At 41.3% G+C, this 26,640-nt stretch overlaps 1 protein-coding gene across 2 annotated transcripts; it reads left to right on the top strand.

Moving 5' to 3' along the window:
- The first annotated feature begins 313 nt into the window (after positions 1-313).
- LOC127641026 (zinc finger RNA-binding protein-like) lies at positions 314-23,735 on the top strand. Of its 2 annotated transcripts, none has more exons than XM_052123766.1 (19): positions 314-421; positions 5,533-5,782; positions 5,897-6,020; positions 6,947-7,162; positions 7,802-8,109; positions 8,880-9,062; positions 9,298-9,523; positions 12,702-12,850; positions 13,146-13,265; positions 15,013-15,158; positions 15,264-15,393; positions 16,579-16,766; positions 16,848-17,016; positions 18,387-18,534; positions 22,159-22,244; positions 22,937-23,032; positions 23,125-23,236; positions 23,359-23,456; positions 23,556-23,735. In XM_052123766.1, the coding sequence occupies exons 1-19, from the start codon at positions 354-356 to the stop codon at positions 23,727-23,729; spliced, it is 2,991 nt and encodes a 996-aa protein (XP_051979726.1). In that variant the 5' UTR covers positions 314-353; the 3' UTR covers positions 23,730-23,735. The 2 variants fall into 2 exon arrangements, with proteins under 2 accessions (XP_051979726.1, XP_051979724.1); XM_052123764.1 differs by having other exon boundaries at positions 5,533-5,791.
- Positions 23,736-26,640: the final 2,905 nt, after the last annotated feature.

The following is a 26,640-nucleotide window of genomic DNA, read 5'->3' as shown; positions in this document are numbered from 1 at the left end:
TTCTTTCTTTCTTGCTAACTGCATATTCTGTTATCATACACTAAAATATTACATGTAATTGCATTTTTCACTGCAAAACAACCCCAAAAAATGAAACACTTTCAGTAGAATATTATAATCTAAATGTATTTTTAATATCACATTACTTTAAATGTTTTTCACTGTATCCTATGAGAAAACCCACAAATAATTGTTTAATGCAAATTTTGGTTGAACCATAGGCTATTGTTATTATTGCTTGTGCTAGCGGGCCTCGGAGCGGGAAGGTGGAGGACACGTGACAAACAGACATACGTCACAGCCACACGTCACAGCCACGTGACCACTGGAGCCGCTTTGCTGCTGAAGTTTCTATGATGGCGGCCAGTAATTATTATGGATTTACACATGCAGCTTCTGCAGCCGCCGGACCGCAGTACAGGTGCGATATAAACATGAATAAACATAAACATGCATGTATGCTTGAGTTATTAACAGCAGAGACTGAGTGATGACAGTCTGATGGGTTTATAACCTATAAGTTGCTGAAGGCCATTGCCTCAATTCTTCCTGTGTCTGTGGCCAATGATGAAACCAAGAGCGGCTGTTATTTATTTATTGATGTATGTAGTTGTTTGTATGATATTATGGATCACCAAACTGTTTCAGGTGTGTGTGAAAGGGATCAAACGACACGAGGTTAGAGTTGTGCATTAATGAAATGTACCATGTTTACCATGTTGGACAGTATCATATTATTCATTTTAAGTGTCTTGAAGAACCTTGTAAATACCACTGTAAATCAAACACCTTCAATGTACCATAATAATACCATAGTATTGTTTGAAGTCAATTGGAGTACCATGGTAAAATCGCGATGTATGAATGTAGTAAGCATTTAGTACAATATATAAATGTACCACAGTATTAGTATCGAAAATAATGGTAGGCCGATTAATAATGGAGTTATACTCGTGCAAAATGATATTTTGAGCGCACAAAAAATTCTGCATGTGCAAGATGATATTTTGAGCGTGCAAATATGTTCTGCACGCGCAAGATGATATTTTGAGCGTGCAGATATGTTCTGCATGCGCAAGATGATATTTTGAGTGTGCAAATATGTTCTGCATGCGCAAGATGATATTTTGAGCGTGCAAATATGTTCTGCACGCGCAAGATGATATTTTGAGCGTGCAGATATGTTCTGCATGCGCAAGATGATATTTTGAGTGTGCAGATATGTTCTGCACACGCAAGATGATATTTTGAGGGCACCAAAGTTATTTTGCATGTGCAATGTGATATTTTGAGCGCACAAAAAATTCTGCCCGCGCAAGATGATATTTTGAGCGTGCAAATATGTTCTGCATGCGCAAGATGATATTTTGAGTGTGCAAATATGTTCTGCCCGCGCAAGATGATATTTTGAGCGTGCAAATATGTTCTGCCCGCGCAAGATGATATTTTGAGCGTGCAAATATGTTCTGCCCGCGCAAGATGATATTTTGAGCGTGCAAATATGTTCTGCATGCGCAAGATGATATTTTGAGCGTGCAAATATGTTCTGCCCGCGCAAGATGATATTTTGAGCGTGCAAATATGTTCTGCATGCGCAAGATGATATTTTGAGTGTGCAAATATGTTCTGCCCGCGCAAGATGATATTTTGAGCGTGCAAATATGTTCTGCCCGCGCAAGATGATATTTTGAGCGTGCAAATATGTTCTGCCCGCGCAAGATGATATTTTGAGCGTGCAAATATGTTCTGCATGCGCAAGATGATATTTTGAGCGTGCAAATATGTTCTGCCAGCGCAAGATGATATTTTGAGCGTGCAAATATGTTCTGCATGCGCAAGATGATATTTTGAGTGTGCAAATATGTTCTGCCCGCGCAAGATGATATTTTGAGCGTGCAAATATGTTCTGCCAGCGCAAGATGATATTTTGAGCGTGCAAATATGTTCTGCCAGCGCAAGATGATATTTTGAGCGTGCAAATATGTTCTGCCAGCGCAAGATGATATTTTGAGCGTGCAAATATGTTCTGCATGCGCAAGATGATATTTTGAGCGTGCAAATATGTTCTGCCCGCGCAAGATGATATTTTGAGCGTGCAAATATGTTCTGCCCGCGCAAGATGATATTTTGAGCGTGCAAATATGTTCTGCATGCGCAAGATGATATTTTGAGCGTGCAAATATGTTCTGCCCGCGCAAGATGATATTTTGAGTGTGCAAATATGTTCTGCACGCGCAAGATGATATTTTGAGCGTGCAAATATGTTCTGCACGCGCAAGATGATATTTTGAGCGTGCAAATATGTTCTGCATGCGCAAGATGATATTTTGAGCGTGCAGATACGTTCTGCACGTGCAAGATGATATTTTGAGGGCACCAAAGTTATTTTGCATGTGCAATGTGATATTTTGAGTGCACAAAAAATTCTGCATGCGCAAGATGATAGTTTGAGCGTGCAAATATGTTCTGCCCGCGCAAGATGATATTTTGAGCGTGCAAATATGTTCTGCATGCGCAAGATGATATTTTGAGCGTGCAAATACGTTCTGCACGTGCAAGATGATAGTTTTTTAGCGTGCAAATACGTTCTGCACACGCAAGATGATATTTTGAGGGCACCAAAGTTATTTTGCATGTGCAATGTGATATTTTGAGCGCACAAAACATTCTGCATGCGCAAGATGATAGTTTGAGCGTGCAAATATGTTCTGCCCGCGCAAGATGATATTTTGAGCGTGCAAATATGTTCTGCCCGCGCAAGATGATATTTTGAGCGTGCAAATATGTTCTGCCCGCGCAAGATGATATTTTGAGCGTGCAAATATGTTCTGCCCGCGCAAGATGATATTTTGAGCATGCAAATATGTTCTGCATGCGCAAGATGATATTTTGAGCGTGAAAATATGTTCTGCATGCGCAAGATGATATTTTGAGCGTGCAAATATGTTCTGCATGCGCAAGATGATATTTTGAGCGTGCAAATACGTTCTGCACACGCAAGATGATATTTTGAGGGCACCAAAGTTATTTTGCAATGTGATATTTTGAGCGCACAAAAAATTCTGCATGCGCAAGATGATAGTTTGAGCGTGCAAATATGTTCTGCCCGCGCAAGATGATATTTTGAGCGTGCAAATACGTTCTGCACGTGCAAGATGATAGTTTTTTAGCGTGCAAATACGTTCTGCACACGCAAGATGATATTTTGAGGGCACCAAAGTTATTTTGCATGTGCAATGTGATATTTTGAGCGCACAAAAAATTCTGCATGCGCAAGATGATAGTTTGAGGGTGCAAATATGTTCTGCCCGCGCAAGATGATATTTTGAGCGTGCAAATATGTTCTGCATGCGCAAGATGATATTTTGAGCGTGCAAATATGTTCTGCATCGCTAAGATGATATTTTGAGTATGCAAATATGTTCTGCATGCATAAGATGATATTTTGAGTGTGCAAATATGTTCTGCCCGCGCAAGATGATATTTTGAGCGTGCAAATATGTTCTGCATGCGCAAGATGATATTTTGAGTGTGCAAATATGTTCTGCCCGCGCAAGATGATATTTTGAGCGTGCAAATATGTTCTGCCCGCGCAAGATGATATTTTGAGTGTGCAAATATGTTCTGCCCGCGCAAGATGATATTTTGAGCGTGCAAATATGTTCTGCCCGCGCAAGATGATATTTTGAGTGTGCAAATATGTTCTGCATGCGCAAGATGATATTTTGAGCGTGCAAATATGTTCTGCATGCGCAAGATGATATTTTGAGTGTGCAAATATGTTCTGCATGCGCAAGATGATATTTTGAGTGTGCAAATATGTTCTGCATGCGCAAGATGATATTTTGAGCGTGCAAATATGTTCTGCATGCGCAAGATGATATTTTGAGCGTGCAAATACGTTCTGCACACGCAAGATGATATTTTGAGGGCACCAAAGTTATTTTGCATGTGCAATGTGATATTTTGAGCGCACAAAAAGTTCTGCATGCGCAAGATGATAGTTTGAGGGTGCAAATATGTTCTGCATGCGCAAGATGATATTTTGAGCGTGCAAATATGTTCTGCCCGCGCAAGATGATATTTTGAGTGTGCAAATATGTTCTGCCCGCGCAAGATGATATTTTGAGCGTGCAAATATGTTCTGCATGCGCAAGATGATATTTTGAGTGTGCAAATATGTTCTGCATGCGCAAGATGATATTTTGAGTGTGCAAATATGTTCTGCATGCGCAAGATGATATTTTGAGTGTGCAAATATGTTCTGCCCGCGCAAGATGATATTTTGAGCGTGCAAATATGTTCTGCCCGCGCAAGATGATATTTTGAGCATGCAAATATGTTCTGCCCGCGCAAGATGATATTTTGAGCGTGCAAATATGTTCTGCATGCGCAAGATGATATTTTGAGCGTGCAAATATGTTCTGCATGCGCAAGATGATATTTTGAGCGTGCAAATATGTTCTGCATGCGCAAGATGATATTTTGAGTGTGCAAATATGTTCTGCATGCGCAAGATGATATTTTGAGCGTGCAAATACGTTCTGCACACGCAAGATGATATTTTGAGGGCACCAAAGTTATTTTGCATGTGCAATGTGATATTTTGAGTGCACAAAAAATTCTGCATGCGCAAGATGATAGTTTGAGCGTGCAAATATGTTCTGCCCGCGCAAGATGATATTTTGAGCGTGCAAATATGTTCTGCATGCGCAAGATGATATTTTGAGTGTGCAAATATGTTCTGCATGCGCAAGATGATATTTTGAGCGTGCAAATATGTTCTGCATGCGCAAGATGATATTTTGAGTGTGCAAATATGTTCTGCATGCGCAAGATGATAGTTTGAGCGTGCAAATATGTTTTGCATGCGCAAGATGATATTTTGAGGGCACCAAAGTTATTTTGCATGTGCAATGTGATATTTTGAGCCCACAAAAAATTCTGCACGCGCATGATGATGTTATTTTGCATGCAGATTGGGTAGGAGGAAGCAAAATTTCAGAATTCACATTCAAATAAACTATTCAAGTGGAAAATTGATTTGTTTGCTCAAATTAAATTTATCTTTGCAAGAAGATACACTGCTTTACAAAAGAGTTTAAGCACGTGCAAGAAGGTATAATCTTGCCTGAGCAGAATTGTTTGTGTGCTCAATATATCATCTTGTGCATGCAGATAATTTTACGCACAGAATTGTGGAACATGTATAACTCTATAATTAATCCGCTGATTTGATGCACATTTTTTCCAATGTTGTAGTGAACTTTGAATGAGTAAACTTTAAATTTTGCTTGTGTCATTTGCTGTTATTTTTTCCATATGTTTATCAGTATTCTGTAAGCGATCAGTTCTGTTGATAAAATCCGCTTCAGCCTTTAAAAATAAAAAGATATTGGTCGACCTGTATTTCACCTAGTCTAACCATCTCTGTACAATGTTACCGCCACAGTGCTTTTTGGTGAGGGTGCATACAAACCGCATATACATTAAAATAATAAATGTAATGATTTGTAATGTTATACAATGCAGCACCCAGCCGCCGCCCCCTGCGTATTCCCACCCAACCACAGGCAGCTATAACGTTCAGCCCGCTCCTGGAGTGGCCCACGCTGTCACAGCCTCATACCCTGCAGCTACTGCCCAACCTGTTCGGCCTGCAGTGACCGCCCCCTACCCCACCTACCAGCCCATTGCTGCCCCGAACTACGCCTATCGCCAGCCCGAACCTTCCCAGCAACCGACGACCACCCCTCAAAGTTACCAGGTGTTACCCGAACCGGTCAGTTTTGTATGTACAACTAAATATTCAGATTTCCTTTTATGTATTTATACACACATTCATGTGATAATATGTGATTATAATACAGTACTTCATGTTTTATTTTATATATAGACTATACAGGAGAATTATACTTACGGGCAACCACCAGCAGTCAGCAGTTACGAGAACAAGCAGTACTTTCAAACGAGCATCACACCTGCGCAACGAACCGCAACTGAGGCCTACTTCCAATCAGGTATGTGTCAGAAGTAACAATAACAGCCCTCTGTTATTTGCCCAAGTTTGATTCCATCTTCTATATTTTTTCCAAGTCGGAGCCATGGCACAACTGTTAGTGCAATACGCCGAATGACCGCTTCCTACTGTTTGAATTGCGCATCAAAATGACCAATGAAAATATGTTTAATCAGGCTCTTTGTTTAACAAGGATCTCCATTGGCCTTGAGAAGAGTCCATCAAAACCGTGCATGTCCTGCCAGATTTCCCTCTTCGTGAAACTGCGAGTGACCGCTTATTCTGATGCGTTGGACCTGGACACCGCGTCTCAAAACCGAACTGTCCACTCAACAACCGGACTAGAAACCCTAGTCATAAAACTAATTTCGATCTAAAATAAAACGTGAAAGCTCAGATTATATCCAAAAATAAATTCTCTAGCAATCGATAACCTACCAACTAAGATCTCTGGGAACGCTAACGGTTAGATTCGAGTCTTTGACTGAACATGCGCCATTGGGAACCCATGATAAGAAAACCGTAAACGTCCACATTCGCCAACAGAAATCCAAGTCTAATTAAAATATCGAACAGTTCACGAGCAGATGTGTATGGTCCTAAAGGTGACTAATTATGTCATTCTGTAAAGTTGTTTATGAGAGTTTTTCAATGCACTTGAAATATAAATATTTGGAGATATGTGCCTTTTATCAGACAGCGACGATATTTAATATCGCCCGTACCAATTATTTTAAAATTGATTTTCCATTACTTGCTTTAGTCCTGTGCTCGAGCCGCTCCGCTATGGACAGCTTGCCAAATATGTTTACCTTAATGCGCTTCAAGACTATATGTACCACTGAACTCGTGAGTTAAGGTTGGTCTGTTTCCGGCTTGTGTTGGAAATGTTTTCATTTTTAACTGAAAGCATCTTTGCTATTTCAGGCCTGAAAAGTGGCTACACTCCTGCGAGCACGGCGTACAGTCAGCCTCCGGTTCAAAGACAGGTTGCAACTCTGAAACCGCCACCTGCTCCTGGTTCAGTGTCCTCAAGCTACTCAATCTACCCCACGTCAACCAGCGTTCAGCAACCTCCAACCCCCATATCCACTTACACACCCAGTTCTACTTTCAACTCTACAGCGGCTACATCTTACTCTGGTAAGAGCGTCTTCGTTTTAGACGGGGTTGTGGTCCGTTCAGTGTGACTGTGCCGAATTTATTTGAATTGCAATTCAGACATTTTCTTAATACCTCAACACCCTTGACTCCAGTCAGGTCTCCCAAGCAGCCAAATTGGCCCGGTTGCTAGGGAGGCTAGAGTCACATGGGGTAATCTCCTCGTGGTTGCATAATGTGGTTCTCGCTCTCGGTGGGGCGTGTGGTGAGTTGTGCATGGATGCTGCGAAGAATAGCGTGAAGCCTCCACACGTGCTACATCTCCACGGTAACGCGACAACAAGCCACGTGATAAGATGCGAGGATTGACGGTCTCAGACGTGGAGGCAACTGAGATTCGTCCTCCACCACCCGGATTGAGACGAATCACTACGCCACCACAAGGCCTTATAGGGCATTGGGAATTGGGCGTTCAAAATTGGAGGGAAAAAGGGAAAACAAAATATCTCAACACGCTGTGGGCGTGTCCAATTCAGTTGAAATTTACACTCATGAATTGAAACGGAACCATTTGTTAAATTCAGAATTTTGTCCAATCCTCGTTTTAGATGCATACTCCACATTATCTGCCAAGTTTCGCCTGTGTATCGTCTAATGGTGTAACTTTCTTTGTTGCTGCAGCTGTTCTTAGCTATTCCAGCTATGACTCCAGCATTTACACGTCCACACCGTCGTACTTCCAGCCTGCACAGCTAGCCCAGCCGCAACCGCAGCAGCCTCCCCAACAGCAGCAAACACAACAAGCACCCAAACCGCTCAGCAACTCGTCCTGGAGCAACGCCAGGAGCAGTGTAGTCTCCAGTCCCATTGTGAACACCTACAAGAAGCCCATGTTCCACCAGAGCAAGATCCAGAAACCCAAAGGCCCACCAAAACAACCACAGCTGCACTACTGTGATATCTGCAAGATAAGCTGCGCTGGGCCACAGGTGAGTATTAACCAATTATCTTTTACATTATCTTAAATGTAATTTTATTTGCTGTAGGCAAGATTATGGATGTGAACTGTTTTATTTGTGGGAGTTTTAACAATCTGGTTGTATCAATCAGATGCTAACATGGACACGTTATGCTAGGTCACACTGACATGCCTTAATCCTTAAAAATACAATATAAAGAGGGCCTTGGTAGCTCAGTGGTAAAGACGCTGGCTACCATCCCTGGAGTCGTGAGTTTGAATCCAGGGCGTGCTGAGTGACTCCAGACAGGTCTCCTAAGCAACCAAATTGGCCTGGTTGCTAGGGAGGGTAGAGTCACATGGGGTAACCACCTCGTGGTCGCTATAATGTGGTTCTCGCTCTCGGTGGGGCGTGTGGTGAGTTGTGCGTGGATGCCGTGGAGAATAGCGTGAAGCCTCCACACGCGCTACGTCTCCATGGCAACGCGCTCAACAAGCCACGTGATGAGATGCACGGATTGACGGTCTCAGACGCGGAGGCAACTGAGATTCGTTCTCCGCCACCTGGATTAAGGCGAGTCACTACTCCACCACGAGGACTTAGAGCGCATTGGGAATTGGGCGTTCCAAATTGGGAGAGAAAACATCATGGTTTTTCTTCATTGCATCCACTTTAATTTTGAAGCGGTGAGTAGTCGTGCAAATAAACCTTTATGAATCTATGCGGAACGTTTAGAATAGTTGGAGAATTGATTGTAACCTTCCTCTTACATGGATGCCTGTTCCTCCGCCCACCTGCAGACATATCGAGAGCACCTGGATGGTCAGAAGCACAAGAAGAAAGAAGCGGCGCAGAAGAGCGGAAGTCAGGTGACCAACGGGCCTCGCGGCATCCAGACACAGCTGCGCTGTGAGTTGTGTGACGTCTCGTGCACCGGCACGGATGCTTATGCCGCACACATCCGCGGAGCCAAGCACCAAAAGGTCTGTCAAATATTTGTTGTTTTCATGATTTCAGTTGTTTACAATTAAAAAAGATTATGAATGCAAACCTTTTTTTCCCCCATTTGGAACAACGTGCACTGTTGATTTGTGCCCCACCATGAACGACTATTAAGAAAGTAAATGGGGTCAATTTAGATTTCACGTTGACTTAAACTAATGAAATGAAACCTTGTCTCATTTGCCATCAAATGCAAGTGTCTTTCAACTTTCTCAGGTGGTGAAGTTACACACCAAGCTTGGCAAACCTATACCTTCCACAGAGCCAGTTTTCGTAAGCTCTGCCTCTGTTACCACAACGATGACGACTGGCAAAACAGCGGCTGCCACGGCAACAGCTCCAACCCCGACTGCTGTGCTGCGAAAGACGCCAGTGGCAACTCCTTCCAAAGCCACGCCACCTCCTGTGAAAAAACCCGCCCCTGTTAAAGTCACCGTTACTGGTAAGTGACTTTACCGGGTCTCGTTTATGAAAATGAGAATTTAAATGTATATACCTCACAACGCAGTTCTTGATGAATTGTCGCAAATTGTGAGAAATTTGTTCTTATTTGCAACATTTTACAGATACATTTTTTTGTTTGCACAGAAGTTTGTGCATTCCGACAATTTATTACTACGACATCAATTTGTGCAAATTTACATAAGCATGTTTTTATGGAAAATTTACACTGACACTAATTTGCGTTTACGAATTACAAAGATTTTTTGCATTTGTGACAATTTTAAGATTTTTTTACGGATGATTTACACTGACATTAATTCGCATTTACGAAGAAAGTTTTTACTAATTAATAACAAAGAAATTAATTATCATTAGCGAAATTTTTTTTATTTGTTTGCATTTGCTGCATTTTACAGTACATAACAGAGGTAGAGTGATATATCGGTTTTATGATTAATCTGTGCCGATAGTCGAATTTTGGCACTATCGGTTATCGGTAAAAATCGATGCCAATAGTTACAAATATATATATATATTTTTTTCGGATTTTCTCCTCTTTTCTCCCAAATTTGGAACGCCCAATTCCCAATGCGCTCGAAGTCCTCGTGGTGGCGTAGTGACTCGCCTCAATCCGGGTGGCGGAGGACGAATCTCAGTTGCCTCCACGTCTGAGACCGTCAATCCGCGCATCTTATCACGTGACTTGTTGAGCGCGTTTCCATGGAGACGTAGCGCGTGCGGAGGCTTCACGCTATTCTCCGCGGCATCCACGCACAACTCACCACACGCCCCACCGAGAGCGAGAACCACATTATAGTGACCACGAGGAGGTTACCCCATGTGACTCTACCCTCCCTAGCAACCGGGCAATTGTCTAAATTAAAATGAGGGCATACAATGAAAACTATAAGGAAACGTGCCTCGTCAGCGCATTTATCGTGTCTCCAATCATATCTTGTATGTGTATATACAAAACCCATCATCTGGTGAATATATATATATATATAGGCTATAAAAAGTTTAATTTGGTCAATACTTAAGTATAGAGCATTGCAACAGAGCCAAGTCTGCCTCATTTCATAATAAAAGTCCCCGGTGTGTTTCTGGCTTGCTTATAGTTAAAAGTTGCGCATTATGCAGCCAATCTTAATTTTTTCTTATTATTATTGGGATTTCATTTATTTTGGACTCTTTGTTTCTTAATAAATGTTATATCACTAACTTCCCTGAAGTAGTAACAATACAATTCTGCACTTCTTTTAGGATTTTAGGTTATTTTGATCTTATTTACATGCTAATTTCTCAATTTCATAATCATTTACATATGCAAATTAGCAACTTCACTACAGTAAAAATTTACACTTCTGTAAGTTTGAACATAAAGAAAATATGAGACTGTTTCATGTATATGGGCAGATTGCTGCCATCTGGTGAGGACAAAGAGAAATAACAGGACTTGAAAATCATGTTGTGCCAATAATAGCCAGTGGCTGCAGTGTTGGACTGTTGCAGGGTCACATGAACAGGAAAGCGTTTCGCCATGATGCTGGCACAGAATGAACTGAGAGCGATGCCCAAGAGGCCACATTTATAACTCAGAGCTGTGGGAAAGTTTCTTTGTTTCCGTAACACAAAGGTGCAGTGTTTTATCTGGAAGGCACCTAACCACATATACTGGGGTCAGACTTTTGTTCTTTGATCTCTTTGATGTGTGCGTGTTTGTGTGTGTGACACCCATTCATTTCTCTCTCTCTTTGTGTGAGTGTGTGTGTGTGTGTGTGTACGTTTGTGTGTGTGTGTGACACCCATTCATTTCTATCTTTGTGTAAGTGTGAGTGTGTGTTTTTTAGTGTGTGCACGTTTGTGTGTGTGTGTGACACCCATTCATTTCTCTCTCTCTTTGTGTGTGTGTGTGTGTGTGTGTGTGTGTGTGTGTGTGTGCGTGTGCGTGTGTGTGCGTGCATGTGAGTGTGTGTGTGTGTGTGTGACACCCATTCATTTCTCTCTCTGTTTGTGCGTGTGTGTGTGTGCGTGCGTGCATGTGAGTGTGTGTGCGTGCGTGCATGTGAGTGTGTGCGTGCGTGTGCACGTTTGTGTGTGTGTGTGTGCACGTTTGTGTGTGTGTGTGACACCCATTCATTTCTCTCTCTGTTTGTGCGTGTGTGTGTGCGTGCGTGCATGTGAGTGTGTGCGCGTGCGTGCATGTGAGTGTGTGCGTGCGTGTGCACGTTTGTGTGTGTGTGACACCCATTCATTTCTCTCTCTCTTTGTGTGTGTGTGTGTGTGCACGTTTGTGTGAGTGTGTGCACGTTTGTGTGAGTGTGTGCACGTTTGTGTGAGTGTGTGCACGTGTGTGTGTGAGTGTGTGCACGTGTGTGTGTGACACCCATTAATTTCTTTCTCTCTTTGTGTGAGTGTGTGTGTGTGTGAGAGAATCTTTTGCACTCTGGATGTTTCATAGTCGCCCCTCTTCATTTCTCTGTGTGTTTGTTCAGCATGGTGGCTGATATATAGTTTGTATTCAATGCATATAAAAAAGAAAATGCTTATTAATTTCCTGTGGTCGCTAACAGCCAAGGTGTCGCATTTTTTTTATGACCACTTGCTCAGATTGCATATCTAAATCAAGTCAGCAAGTTTTGATCCACTCAGATTGAGGAAACAAAAAATGAAATCGGTCAAAAATGACCGAAAAGTCTAGTAGGGTTAAGAATGGTTTTCTGGGTATCTCAGCGAGTATTGGTGCTGACTATCACATCTGGAGTCGTGAGTTTGAATACAGGGTGTGCTGAGTGACTCCAGTCAGGTCTCCTTAGCAACCAAATTGGCCTGGTTGCTAGGGAGTCACATGGGGTAACATCCTCGTGGTCGCTATAATGTGGTTCTCGCTCTCGGTGGGGCGTGTGGTGAGTTGAGCGTGGATGTTTTATATTTAGTGTATCACTCTCATAACCCACATAAAACATCTCATTATACACATTACAGTCATATCTCAGATAAAGCCACGACAACAACTCAAAGACCATTCTTGGCCCATTCATGTTTGCCGTCGTTGCAGAAACACGAAGCGTTTAAATCATTAAGTACGTATCAACTCAGAAATTAGTCCTCAATACAGTCCATGAAGGCTTAAATTGGCATTGGCTAATTGAAACTGAATGTCTTTTTCTCTGTAGCGACTAAAACATCTTCAGCAGCTCCTGTAAAGATTGAGGAGGTGAAGCCACTCATGATGAAGATGGACCCGATGAGTGATGATGAGGATGGTGACAGTACAGGACCTCAGGGAGACATTCAGCCTGTGGGACACGATTATGTAGAAGAGGTGAGACCAGCATCATTTCAAAACGATGGTACATTTAAGCACAATTAATGTATGAGTTAAGCATTCTGCACTGTGGAAATATTATGACTACTTAACTCTTAAACAGATAGAAATAGTACAAATAGAATACAGTATGTTTTTATTAATAGACATGTTTAAAATGGCGATTATAGAGAACGTGAACAATCGGTCGGTTGTGTGGTCTCAACATGGCGGCGCACCATATGTAGAATAAAGCAGCTTTTTCATTAAGTGTGTGTGTGTGTGTGTGTGTGTGTGTGTGTTTGCTTCTCAGGTTCGTAATGATGATGGTAAGGTGATTCGCTTCCACTGCAAACTGTGTGAATGCAGTTTTAACGACCCCAACGCTAAAGACATGCACCTGAAGGGCCGCAGACACAGGCTGCAGTATAAGGTAATACCCTCTGTTTAATAAAAAGTATGTAATTATATGTAACCTAGAATATAAATGTAATCTCATTTATATTGTTGTCCAGAAGTCATTGTGGATATGATTTATTGAGCCTATTGTTGCAGTTAGGGGTAGGAGATATAGTTAAAATATATACAGTTGAAGTCAGATCTTTACATACATTTAAACGTCTGAAGTTATTAAAATTCATTTTTTAAAAACTCCACAGATTTCATATGAGCAAATTATAGTTTTGGCAAGTTGTTTAGGACATCTATTTTGTGCATGACATGAGTAATTTTTCCAACAATGGTTTACAGACCAATTGCTTCACTTTCAGTTGACTATAATCACAATTTCAGTGGGGCAGAAGTTTACATACGCTAAGTTAACTGTGCCTTTAAGCAGCTTGGAAAATTCTAGGAAATTATGTCAACCTTTAGGCAATTAGCCTATTAGCTTCTGATAGGCTTATTGGAGGTGTACCTGTGCTTGTATTTTAAGGCCTAATTCCAAAGGCCTGGAGGTGCCACGTTCATCTGTACTAAACAAAAGTACGCAAGTATAAACACCATGTGACCACACAGCCATCATACCGCTCAGGAAAGAGACGCATTCTGTCTCATAGAGATGAACGTAGTTTGGTGTGAAAAGTGCAAATCAATCCTAGAACAACAGCAAAGGACCTTGTGTAGATGCTAGGAAACAGTTGGACGAGTATCTAGATCCACAGCAAAACGAGTCTTATAGTGACATAACCTGAAAGGCTGCTCAACAAGGAAGAAGCCACTGCTCCAATACCAGCATAAACAAGCCAGACTACAGTTTGCAAGTGCACATGGGGACAAACATCTTACTTTTTGGAGAAATGTCCTCTGGTCTGATGAAACAAATATTGAACTGTTTGGCCATAATGACCATCGTTATGTTTGGAGGAAAAAGGGTGAGGCTTGTAAGCTGAAAAACACCATCCCAACCGTGAAGCATGGGGGTGCAGCATCATGTTGTGGGGGTGTTTGCTGCAGGAAGGACGGGTGCACTTCCCAAAATAGATGACATCATGAGGAAGGAAAATGATGTGGCTGTATTGAAGCAACATCTCAAGACATCAGCCATGAACTTAAAGCTTGGTCGCAAATGGGTCTTCCAAATGGACAATGACCCCAAGCACACCTCCAAAGTTGCATTGGAGACGTTTTTAGAGCCTCCGTATCAATATCAGATATTTTGATATTTTTAGTCATTTTGTCATTTTGATATATTTCTGGGGCTTAAAGTAAAAAATAAATAAATAAATAGTCATGTGGTGTAACTGTCCGGAGACAGAAAAAACATCCAAACTCTCATTATTGTAAAATGAATGTTGGCATGAGTTGTGCTGAATGATATAATAATAATCTTTTATTAATAATTCTTTAAAGGAAGAACTTTTCTGAAATTAAGTTGAAATTAATGATTAAGTTGCGCACACTCTAATGTATTCAAGGCACAAGTACTCAAATACCTTCACGTGATTGGTTATACCACATTACATTTTTAAAGTAATTTAATTATTGTATTTATTTTTATAAAAGACTCAAAAATGTATGAAACCAAAAGATAAAATTTGTATGAACTTGACACACGTTTTAAACTAGATTTATACAAGATTTCCCATTTTAGTCACCTTGGACAACCTTATTTGTCAATGACCTCTTTGCAAAATCATAGTGAATATATCATAAATGCATGTCGCTTTCATATGTTTCAGAAAAAAGTGAATCCAGACCTCCCAGTGGAGATCAAGCTCAGTAATCGAGCTCGTAAACTTCTAGAAGTCAAACTGCGGAAACAGAAACAGAAATCTGTGCTGAAGAGACAACAAGAGGACGAGCAGCGCTGGCACATGGAAATGAGGTAACCGGCATTCTCACTGTTTCAGTGTTGAAATTGTTCGGAATATTTCTGTCTATGGAAAAAAAAGTTTTTATATCTGGATTGTTTTAAATTGTTCTCCCGCAGGAGGTACGAGGAGGACCTGTACTGGAGGAGGCTGGAGGAGGATCAGTTATACTGGGGGGAGGGGCAGAAATATAGAATGGCCCCGCCCCCTCTCATGGGCCGGCCCAGCGTGCCCGTGCCCCCCCTACTGGTAAGAACAAGCAATGACAGCAATCCTCGCTATTCCCTACAGTCTACAAGTTTCAAACCATTAGCGCTTGTAGCCCAAAACTTACTCTACCCAAGTACCTAAGCTCGATTTTAGATCTAAAATGTGTCCGATGGCTATTTGTAACACACGTGTTGCATTCTCAGCGTTGCCACAAAGAGGTGCCTTGTATATAATGGTGAGTTTTCTCTTGTAATGGTGGAGCAACATTAGCCGCATTTCCACTATCGGGCCAAATGAGGGCATGCTAGTGCGTGCCAGGACCAGTTGCGTTCCTATTGTAACTTCCGGGGCTTCATCGTGCCACCTTGTGGCTTTCTTGTGGCCAATGGCCTTTGGCCCGCCGATTACCCTTTGGCCAAACAAGGCCAACTGGGGATTGAGGCGGGTTCAATGTCTAAGGTGGAGTTTATGTATCCAGCGCAAATCAGTACAGGTGTAAGAAAATACGGGCACAGTACAAATCCATTAAAACACACGGACAAAGCAATCCCAAAGAAATTACTTTCCGTGGTTCGTGAACGTTCGTAGATGGTGTGCTGGGACATCGTGCTGCTGTTAGTGGAGAGACCACTCGGGACATCATGGCAGTTACAGTCGGTGAGTTGTCAATGCTAACTTATCTTGCTAGCTAATGTTTACATTAGATATAATCTCGATATTCTAGATAACTAGATAACGTGATACCTCAGCTTGAGCTTCCCTCTTGCTTGTGAAATGGGCACAGTGTGTGACAGTGGCGCTAGAATGGCGTAGAATGGTTTTAGGGCACCGCTTTGGGGTTATTGACCTGATAGTGGGAACGCAGATTGATTTTGGTCTCTTGGCTCCAGGTCCGAGGCTTTTGGCCCCAGCTTGCCAGTTTATAGCCCTGACTCGAACTGGCCCGATACTGGATAAGCGACTATTCTGTACAGAATCTTGCTAGGTTGAAGTCAGACCCTTAAGAGTTTTTACCACCACAGTAACGCAAGAACCGATGTTAAGTGTGAATAACCGGGCCCCGCGTTGGCATGCGTACATCATGTACATTTCTGGCCGTACACAGTGAAGACAACTCATCTCTGATGTGTTAAACACCGTCTTACAAACTGTGTTTGCCGTATAAGATGCTAGTTGTGTACCAGTAATTCTGGTTAAGCCTTCACTCGTCATTTCTCTTTTTAGCCGGTTCGGAGGCCGGACTCACCCGATGACCGCCACATCATGGCCAAACATTCCGCCATCTACCCCATGGAGGAGGAACTTCAGGCCGTGCAGCGAATCGTGTCGCATTCTGAGCGCGCTCTCAAGCTGGTGTCTGATTCGCTGCTGGAGGAGGCGGCGTCCACCTCAGACGACATCACAGACAAACCGTGAGAGCTCTACATTTTTCCTAGCGTTAGTTTTCTGGCTACTAGCAAGACGTTTATTTTTGTGTGCTTTTCCTCGAGCAGCTCGGAGCCTCAGGCTCGTGTTCTGAAAGGAGTGATGCGTGTGGGAAGCCTCGCTAAAGGTCTTCTTCTGCGCGGTGACCGCAACGTCCAACTCATCCTTCTTGCGGCCAGGAAACCAACTGTATTGTTGCTGAAAAACGTCGCGGAACAGCTGCCCAAACAACTAGCGGTAAGATGTCCAGCGTCTGCTGTGATCCTTTGCTTTGCCAGATGTGTGTATCTTGGTGTGTACAGAATAATGTTTACAGTTTAAAACATGGATGAAATCACCCACATGACCACATGATGAGTTTGTGGTTAATGTTTCTCAGTATCTCAAATACAGCTGGGTTATGTTTAACAAGGCCATCTAAATCGTATCAAAATATCTTTATTGAACTGCTACTGTCTAGTCCATGACTCTATAACTGATCTTTAGTTTCACTGCCTGGTTATGACACCTGAATCCTACAGAGCGAGACTGGGGTTTACATTACGTTTATAGAAACACTATATACCCCGTGACCATTAACTAATGGACATGTCTATTCAACGTTCCCATGCACTGTTATTCAGATTGGAAAGAAGGCTGAGTTTTCCCAGTTTTCACACTGGGATTTAGGGCTGTGTGTGATATGACGGTATAATGTTATCTATATTGTAATGTACAATGGTAGAAGATTCCATTTTTACCATGGTATATCCACAGCGCAATTGGAAAAACAATCGGAAGACCAAGCAGGAAACTATAGCATACTCTCTAAAGTGTGTTGCCGATGGGTGCTTCCATTGTAGACGACAATAACGGTAACGATTTGCGCAGGTCCAGTGTAAGCGCGGTGTAACTATAAATTTTTTACAGTTGCTGAGCATTCACAACTTGCCACATATACAATTCTACTAATGTGCAGTCACAAAAAATGTGCATATAACAGCTATTTTACAAAAGTTTTCAGATTTATTGTGTTTTGATTGGTGAACGACCGATATGGGATTTTCAATGGCAGCTGCACACGATATCTAGAGAACAGGATGGCTGATATTAATGTCGATATACATGATGCAATTCAAAAAAAGCAAATCAGATATATGAGAAGTCACTTAAACTTACAATTCTGTTCATCGAACAAGCAAACACATTTATCGGCCAATGCTGATAATTGGGAAACGTCCAGATATTGGCCGATATATCTGTTTATAACTAGTTTTTAGTATTTCGAAAATTGCTTGTAACGGTATATGAAGCTGTTTTTGCATTTACGCAAAATTACCAATTATTCATTTTTTAGAAGTAATCTTTTGGTTTGCGTCAAAGTTAAGAAAAAGAAGAAGAAGCTTAAATAACTAATAAAAGTCATGAAACATGGTTAAATGTCCTGTACAAATTACTATATCGTGATGAATACCCTTAACACGATATAAAATTACTTATACTGCCATACCACCCATGCAACTGGAATTATCAGGACCAATTTACATCTACAGTCCCATATACCTGGGCCCCCGTACCCCCCCCGCTGTCTCCTCTGTAGTAATGCAACGTGTCCTTTTAACCGGCAGAGCTTTTCTGAAGATCAGTATGAGGTGCAGGTGCACACTGAAGAATCCAGCATCATCATTTTATCAAGCAAGGAACCAAAAATGCAGGTCACCATCTCTCTAACGTCACCAGTGATGCGTGAAGACCCCGCCCCCAACATGGAGAAAGGTTAGAGAACCCGTCAGCAGCACGATATGTGTTTCCCTGTTTTAAAAAAAGTTTGGCTACATCCTGAGTGCCAATGCTTAATTTAAGGATACACCCATACAGAAAATAATTTTCCATGAGTGAATTGGACTGTCCATTTCTATCCCCCCCTTTCATTTTTTTGGTTTAGTCCATTGTTTGCCCTCAGTTTTGCATTGATTTCTAAAAGCGTTTTAAAGAACCAAAAACAGGATCTCTGACCTTTCTTTACCAATATGGTGCAATATTGTAATATTTTTCTTTCACGAGCTACATTAACACTTCAGGATGAGAGATTGATAAATCTCTAGACATTTTGAGCTTTGACCACTTGCCTTTCCAGACTAAGATATTCACACAAATATGAAGGTGATGCACTACACAATGCAAAGTTTTTGGAGTGACAACCACATTTATTTGCAGAAACTAATCATCAAAATGTTCCCAGTGTGTATATGGAATACAATAAACGCAGATACCAAAGTTCAACACATTTGGTGTAATTGCCAAAATGCTTCGGGAGTGAATTCTATTGCAGAATGCGGTTGTCACTCCTGTAAATAACCACATTTTGTGGCTATGGGGACGCTGTCACCACGTTTACATGCACTAAAGAAAGCGGATTATTCCAGGGTTTTTGCAGAATGCATCGTTCTGAAATGTCATGTAAACGAGAACTCCAATTTCCTTATGCACTTTAAGGGATTAAGAGAAAGCATTTTAACACACGTAGGTTTCTCCAGGAGAAAGCTGTTTATGTGGCCATGTAAACACATAAGCAGCGTTCTAACAGGTTTTTGAGGAGTGCGCATGTGCGTGGAACAGACCTGAGAAACGGCATAAGATGAAGCCCAAAAACAAGTCAGCAAAACATTTCTGAGAGTAGGGTGGGAAAAGCACATGCACTATATGATACCCATTTTTAAACACCAGCGTAAAATATCAACGGTCCCTCACATTCGCATATATATGCAATCCGGTAGTTTTACATAAAGAGGAAAAACCCACTATTGCAATTCTGCTGCAGGTCATGATAGAAATGTAAGGAAACAAACACAGCAACAACTCTGGAATATCTGGAAATAAAGCATTTAAAGAGAATAAAATACTTCGGTCTTCCTTGGATACCATGTTTGTTATTTACAAAAGCATTGTGGGGAAAATTACATTATTGTTGAGAGCTGCTTACTTCATGTATATGAGAGTAAAGTGTACGGCGCATGTAAACCAGAACACTGCGTTCTCGCTGTAACCTGCTTTCTCACAATAAGCCATTTTCTGGTGTCCGTGTAAACGTAGTCTGTGACAACCGAATTTTATTCCTGGAGTGAATCCCCCTTATTTATCATTCTGTGTGTGCAGAATACAGGAGTCACTCCTGAAATTGCAGTGCTTGACATGATGATAACCATAGTGGCAATTTGGCAACTAGTTGTTCGGTTCTGTATTTGGAAGTGAAGTCAGTGTTACTGTGTTGTCACTCCTGTGTGCACAGAATGTGTTTAAGCACTCAAAGAGTGGAGTGGCAACCGCATCTAAATGCAATGTGAACAAAACAGGATTAAGCCATCAGAAGTGGAGTGACAACTGTATGTAGCTGCAGTGTAAACAGAAGATGGGCACTGGAGATTGAGACTCGGACTCGAGTTGCATTTTTACAGACTTCAGACTCGGACTGGACCTCAAAAGACTTCTGACTTGACTCGGACTCAACCTCAAAAGACTTCTGACTTGACTCGGACTCAACCTCAAAAGACTTGAGACTCGGACCCGACCTCAAAAGACTTGAAACTCGGACTCGACCTCAAAAGACTTCAGACTTGACTCGGACTTGACCTGAAAAGACTTCTGACTTGAATCGGACTCGACCTCAAAAGACTTCTGACTTGACTTGAGACTCGGACTCGACCTGAAAAGACTTCTGACTTGACTCGGACTCGACCTGAAAAACTTCTGACTTGACTCGGACTCGACCTCAAAAGACTTCTGACTTGACTCTGACTCGACCTGAAAAGACTTCTGTCTTGACTCGGACTCGACCTGAAAAGACTTCTGACTTGAATCGGACTCGACCTCAAAAGACTTCTGACTTGACTCGGACTTGACTTGAGACTCGGACTCAACCTGAAAAGACTTGAGACTCTGACTCGATCTGAAAAGACTTCTGACTTGACTCGGACTCGACCTGAAAAACTTCTGACTTGACTCGGACTCGACCTCAAAAGACTTGAGACTCGGACCCGACCTCAAAAGACTTGAAACTCGGACTCGACCTCAAAAGACTTCAGACTTGACTCGGACTTGACCTGAAAAAACTTCTGACTTGAATCGGACTCGACCTCAAAAGACTTCTGACTTGACTTGAGACTCGGACTCGACCTGAAAAGACTTCTGACTTGACTCGGACTCGACCTGAAAAACTTCTGACTTGACTCGGACTCGACCTCAAAAGACTTCTGACTTGACTCTGACTCGACCTGAAAAGACTTCTGTCTTGACTCGGACTCGACCTGAAAAGACTTCTGACTTGAATCGGACTCGACCTCAAAAGACTTCTGACTTGACTCGGACTTGACTTGAGACTCGGACTCGACCTGAAAAGACTTGAGACTCTGACTCGATCTGAAAAGACTTCTGACTTGACTCGGACTCGACCTGAAAAACTTCTGACTTGACTCGGACTCGACCTCAAAAGACTTCTGACTTGACTCGGACTCGACCTAAAAAGACTTCTGTCTTGACTCGGACTCGATCTGAAAAGACTTCTGTCTTGACTCGGACTCGACCTGAAAAGACTTCTGACTTGACTCTGACTTGACCTGAAAAGACTTCTGACTTGACTCGGACTCGACCTGAAAAGACTTCTGACTTGACTCGGACTCGACCTCAAAAGACAACTCGGACTCAACCTCAAAAGACAGAAAACAAGCACAATCTTTTGGCCAGATTTAGTTCCAAGTTACATCACACCCATTCGTTCTTCCATTTCGTATGAAGTCTGCCTTTAGCTCCAGTGTGAACAGAGCATAATTGAACACTCAGAAGTAGAATGACAACAGTATTTAGCTGCTGTTTGTACGTGGCTGAGCAAAATTGGTCCTGTCATCCTAAAGTGTTTTGAACAACAGCCTCAAATAACTTTTTTATTCGGGAAAACTAATTCTGGCTTGCAAGGTCATTGTGAAGGCTTTCACTTTATTTCTCTCTGAGAATGAAACTATTTGTTTTATATTTCATAAATAAGCCAACAAAACCTGGTTCTCCACAGTCCACAAGTCTTTTACTGGTTGGGTTTGTTGATCATTAACCCCTGCATCAACACACCCAAACAGTTCATCAATATGTAATATTTTCCATCTACATCCCTTGCATAACTTGATCCATCATTGTAATAATTTTTTAGGAACCTGGACTAGCAGAAACCCCCCTCGTTGTCCCTTTGTTATGATGTGATCACATTACATGTCCTAGAGCCACAAGTTCTCAAAAACTTGAACTCAGATGAATCTTCTCAGTTGTGCTGTTCAATCCACAATCCACGTTTTATAAAAGCGAGTTCTTCTTAGTAAAATTCAGTGCTGAAGTCCTATACGTGTGTTCTTGCAGTTCCAGAAAAGGACCCTCCAGATGTTCTCAACAGGACCAAGTGCCTCGAGTATCTAGCGGCTCTCCGTCATGCTAAATGGTTTCAGGTAAAAATAGGTTTCGAACTACCACATTCAACATGGCTAGGGCAAAGTCCAAAGTATACTTTGCCAAATGTTCCGTTTGCCACTATGTCTCACACACAGTGCTTACTATGCAAGTTTGACAGCCCACACATACTGTGTCATCGTCATATGAGCCTGCCGTTGACTGTTCTAAAAGAGTATCAAAAAGCAGTCATAGTGCGTATGTATCGAATGCGTCCATATGGGCTCGTAGGACGCATTCGATACATACGCAGAATGTATCGAATGGCACGGAATGGCATTCAGAAAAACTAAGTATTCCCTTACCTTAAGGGGGCAGTATTTCACCACTGAATTGTAGCACATAAACTGACTTTAACATGTTGTTATTTATGATATTATACCCCTAAACCAGCCTTTGATGGCCACCAAGCTAGTCAGACTTTTCTGATTTGATAATTGCGGAGGGTTATGGCACTTATCAGCAGGTCAGGCTGTGAGACCAGCTGGCTGAACATCCAAACCAGCTGAACTCCAGCTTGGCCTTGTTGGGAGACCAGATAAAACAAGTATACAAGCTTAGACTGGCTTAGGCCGTTTTAGCAATGAGCATAATTACCATTTTTGTTTATATTTATGTGGTGATGCTTTCTTAATGAAGTTACTTGCCAGAAAGTGCTGTTGATAGCTGTACTAACGGGTTTCGTCCACAGGCTCGGGCTAACGGTCTTCAGTCCTGTGTGATCATTATTCGCATTCTGCGTGACCTGTGTCAACGTGTACCTACCTGGGGCAAGATGCCTGACTGGGTCAGTTACATGTCTGGTTTTGCCTGTGTTTATTTAGTATTCGGCTTTAGCCTATGACAGTCAGTTTACTGAGGAGTGTTGTTTTCTCAAAGGCCATGGAGCTGTTGGTAGAAAAGGCCATTAGCAGTGCGTCAGGACCCCTCAGTCCTGGAGAAGCTCTGCGGAGAGTTCTGGAATCCATCGCCACTGGAATCCTCCTACCAGGTAGGGCAATATACTTGCCTTCTTACAGTCCAGTGTTTATTACCTGTATTGATATTAAAGGTCTCTAATTTGTGGACTGTGTAAATGCAGCATAAGTGTACCCAACTCTCTTGAACCCTCAGATGGTCCTGGTCTTCTTGACCCTTGTGAGAAAGGTCAAACAGATGTTCTGGGGAGCTTGTCGGAACAATCCAGAGAGGATGTGACCATGAGTGCCCAGGTACAAAACGATTTCACACTTCATGCTTGTCTTTTTGGTACCCATTTATTCGATCGTGTAAGAATTGGCGCCAACGCTATTGTAAAAACTGTCTTTCAGCACGCATTGCGACTGCTGGCCTTCCGTCAAATCCACGAAGTTCTCGGGATGGGCTCCTTACCCGTCTCCAAATCTGGAGCTCGAAACCGCAAGAGACGAAGAGAAGGCAGTGACAACGGAGAGGGAGAAGGCGAAGCAAAAAAAGACAAAAAGGAAGATTCTCAAAATGCTTGAAAGTTGGCGAAGTCAGCGTAATCCTAAAAATAAAATAAAAAATTATTATATTATATTATTATTTTTTTTTTTTTAAATGTACAAATATCACTCAAAGAGAAAGAGAAATATTAGACTTGATAGTTTTGTTGGTCAAAAGAAGGAAAAGAGATGGAAAATTAGTAGTTGTTCCCCTTTTATGATGTAACGTGTCTTGTATTATTACATCTGAGCTGAAAAAAGATCGAAATGCTACTAACATTTAAATGCCGTGAACGCGTTCCATTTTCAGTGAAACAGGTTACGGCTGAATGTTGCTAGTGATTAGCAACGGACCTGCATCTTATATTAACAGCTACTTAACGTCACTTTTGCTCTATTAGGCACTTTCACATATTAATAGCACTTAATTAAAAGCTTTAACCATCACAATAAAGGCCAGTCTTTTTTAATGTTTACATATACAGTGTGAGTGTATAAATATATATATAAAGTGGCAAGAAAAAGTATGTGAACCCTTTGGAATTAGTTGTGCATTAATTGGTCATAAAACAAACACAATGTGCTTAAGCTAACAACACACAAACACTTATAATGTTTCATGTCTTTATTGAATACATCCCACTAAACATTCACAGTGCTGTGGAAAATGTAGGCGAACTCTTAGATTTAATAACTGGTATGGCCCTTTTTATGCCATACGTAGTGATGCTTGTTCTTCCCAAACATTTCAACCTTAGTTTCATCAGTCCATCAGTTTCAAGTAGAGTTGTGAAGTGTTTTTGTTGGAAAGCAGCGGCTTCCTTCGTGATGTCCTGCCATGTACACCATACCTGTTTAATGATTTCTGTATAACAGACTCAAGAACGGAGATGTTCACTAGTTACAATGATTCCTTCAAGTCTTTATCTGTCGGACTCTAGGGTTCTTGTTTACCTCATTAAGCATTCTGCGATGTTCCCTTTGTCATTTTGGCTGAACAGCCACTTCTAGAGAGAGTACCTATAGTACTAAATCACCTCCATTTATAGACAGTTTGTCTAACTGTGGACAGATGAATATCTAACGGCCACTTCTAGAGAGAGTACCTATAGTACTAAATCACCTCCATTTATAGACAGTTTGTCTAACTGAACAGATGAATATCTAACGACCACTTCTAGTGAGAGTACCTATAGTACTTAATCATCTCCATTTATAGACAGTTTGTCTAACTGTGAACAGATGAATATCTAACGACCACTTCTAGTGAGAGTACCTATAGTACTAAATCATCTCCATTTATAGACAGTTTGTCTAACTGTGGACAGATGAATATCTAACGGCCACTTCTAGAGAGAGTACCTATAGTACTAAATCACTTCCATTTATAGACAGTTTGTCTAACTGTGGACAGATGAATATCTAACGGCCACTTCTAGAGAGAGTACCTATAGTACTAAATCACCTCCATTTATAGACAGTTTGTCTAACTGTGGACAGATGAATATCTAACGGCCACTTCTAGAGAGAGTACCTATAGTACTAAATCATCTCCATTTATAGACAGTTTGTCTAACTGTGGACAGATGAATATCTAACGGCCACTTCTAGAGAGAGTACCTATAGTACTAAATCATCTCCATTTATAGACAGTTTGTCTAACTGTGGACAGATGAATATCTAACGACCACTTCTAGTGAGAGTACCTATAGTACTTAATCATCTCCATTTATAGACAGTTTGTCTAACTGTGAACAGATGAATATCTAATGACCACTTCTAGTGAGAGTACCTATAGTACTAAATCATCTCCATTTATAGACAGTTTGTCTAACTGTGGAAAGATGAATATCTAACGGCCACTTCTAGTGAGAGTACCTATAGTACTAAATAATCTCCATTTATAGACAGTTTGTCTAACTGTGGACAGATGAATATCTAACGGCCACTTCTAGTGAGAGTACCTATAGTAGTAAATCGTCTCCATTTATAGACAGTTTGTCTCACTGTGGACAGATGAATATCTAACGGCCACTTCTAGTGAGAGTACCTATAGTACTAAATCATCTCCATTTATAGACAGTTTGTCTAACTGTGGACAGGTGAATATCTAAACTGTTCCAGATAACTTTATAACACTTTCCAGCTTTATGCAAAGCGACAAATCTTGATCGTAGGTCTTCTTAGATCTAATTGTTTTCGAGGCATGGACCACGTCAGCACATGCTTCTTGTGAATAAGTCAAAGTAGCTCTGACCCACACCTCCAATCTCGCCAGGTTTGCCAACTCGTGACTCTAAATGGCTTCCGTTGACGTCATTAGCCAAGGGGTTCACATAATTTTTCCAGCCTGAACTGTGAATGTTTGAATGACGTATTCAAACTGTACAAGAACAATGCCATTTGTGTGTTATTAGTTAAAACCGATTGTGTTTTTTTTTTCGTTATTGTAACATAGATGGAGATCAAACCAGATTTTAAGACAAATTTATACATGAATGAAGGTAATTACAAAGGGTTCACATACTTTTTCTTGCCACTGTATATACACATGCAGTGAGGCCCAAATGTCTGAGATCACCAGTGAAAATTCCTCTTTTTTTTCATTTTGCCAGTTTTCTCATTGACACTTTTTTAACGACAATGTTACAAAGTTATGCTAATAATGATATTATTAGCATAGCAATTTGATTGAAAAGGTTCATAAAAACATACATTTTTACATCAGATATTCTTAATACGTCCCCTTTTGTTTTAAATGTCAAAATGCACTTGAACTGGCATGATTTATTTGACATGTTATTCGATAAGAATTCTGAATATTCCAGAGCGCATCTTGTTTGTTTCCATAGAAACAATAGAACAATCAGAACATTTGCAACAATGTATTAATTAGTGACTAGATTTAAATTTAAAATATTTTAAATAGTATTTAAATGAGATTGAGTCC

Source organism: Xyrauchen texanus, chromosome 50, assembly GCF_025860055.1.
Source record: "Xyrauchen texanus isolate HMW12.3.18 chromosome 50, RBS_HiC_50CHRs, whole genome shotgun sequence".
NCBI classification, from domain to species: Eukaryota; Metazoa; Chordata; class Actinopteri; order Cypriniformes; family Catostomidae; genus Xyrauchen; species Xyrauchen texanus.
Note: the sequence above shows the minus strand (reverse complement) of the source record. Positions and strands in the feature narration are given on the sequence as shown.

Excerpts from the sequence above, each read along its gene's own strand:
- LOC127641026 (XM_052123764.1), top strand. The coding sequence starts at position 354 with ATGATGGCGGCCAGTAATTATTATGGATTTACACATGCAGCTTCTGCA. Across the intron at positions 5,792-5,896 it reads TACCCGAACCGGTCAGTTTT|ACTATACAGGAGAATTATAC; the intron begins GTATGTACAACT and ends TTTTATATATAG. Across the intron at positions 23,457-23,555 it reads ATGTGACCATGAGTGCCCAG|CACGCATTGCGACTGCTGGC; the intron begins GTACAAAACGAT and ends ACTGTCTTTCAG.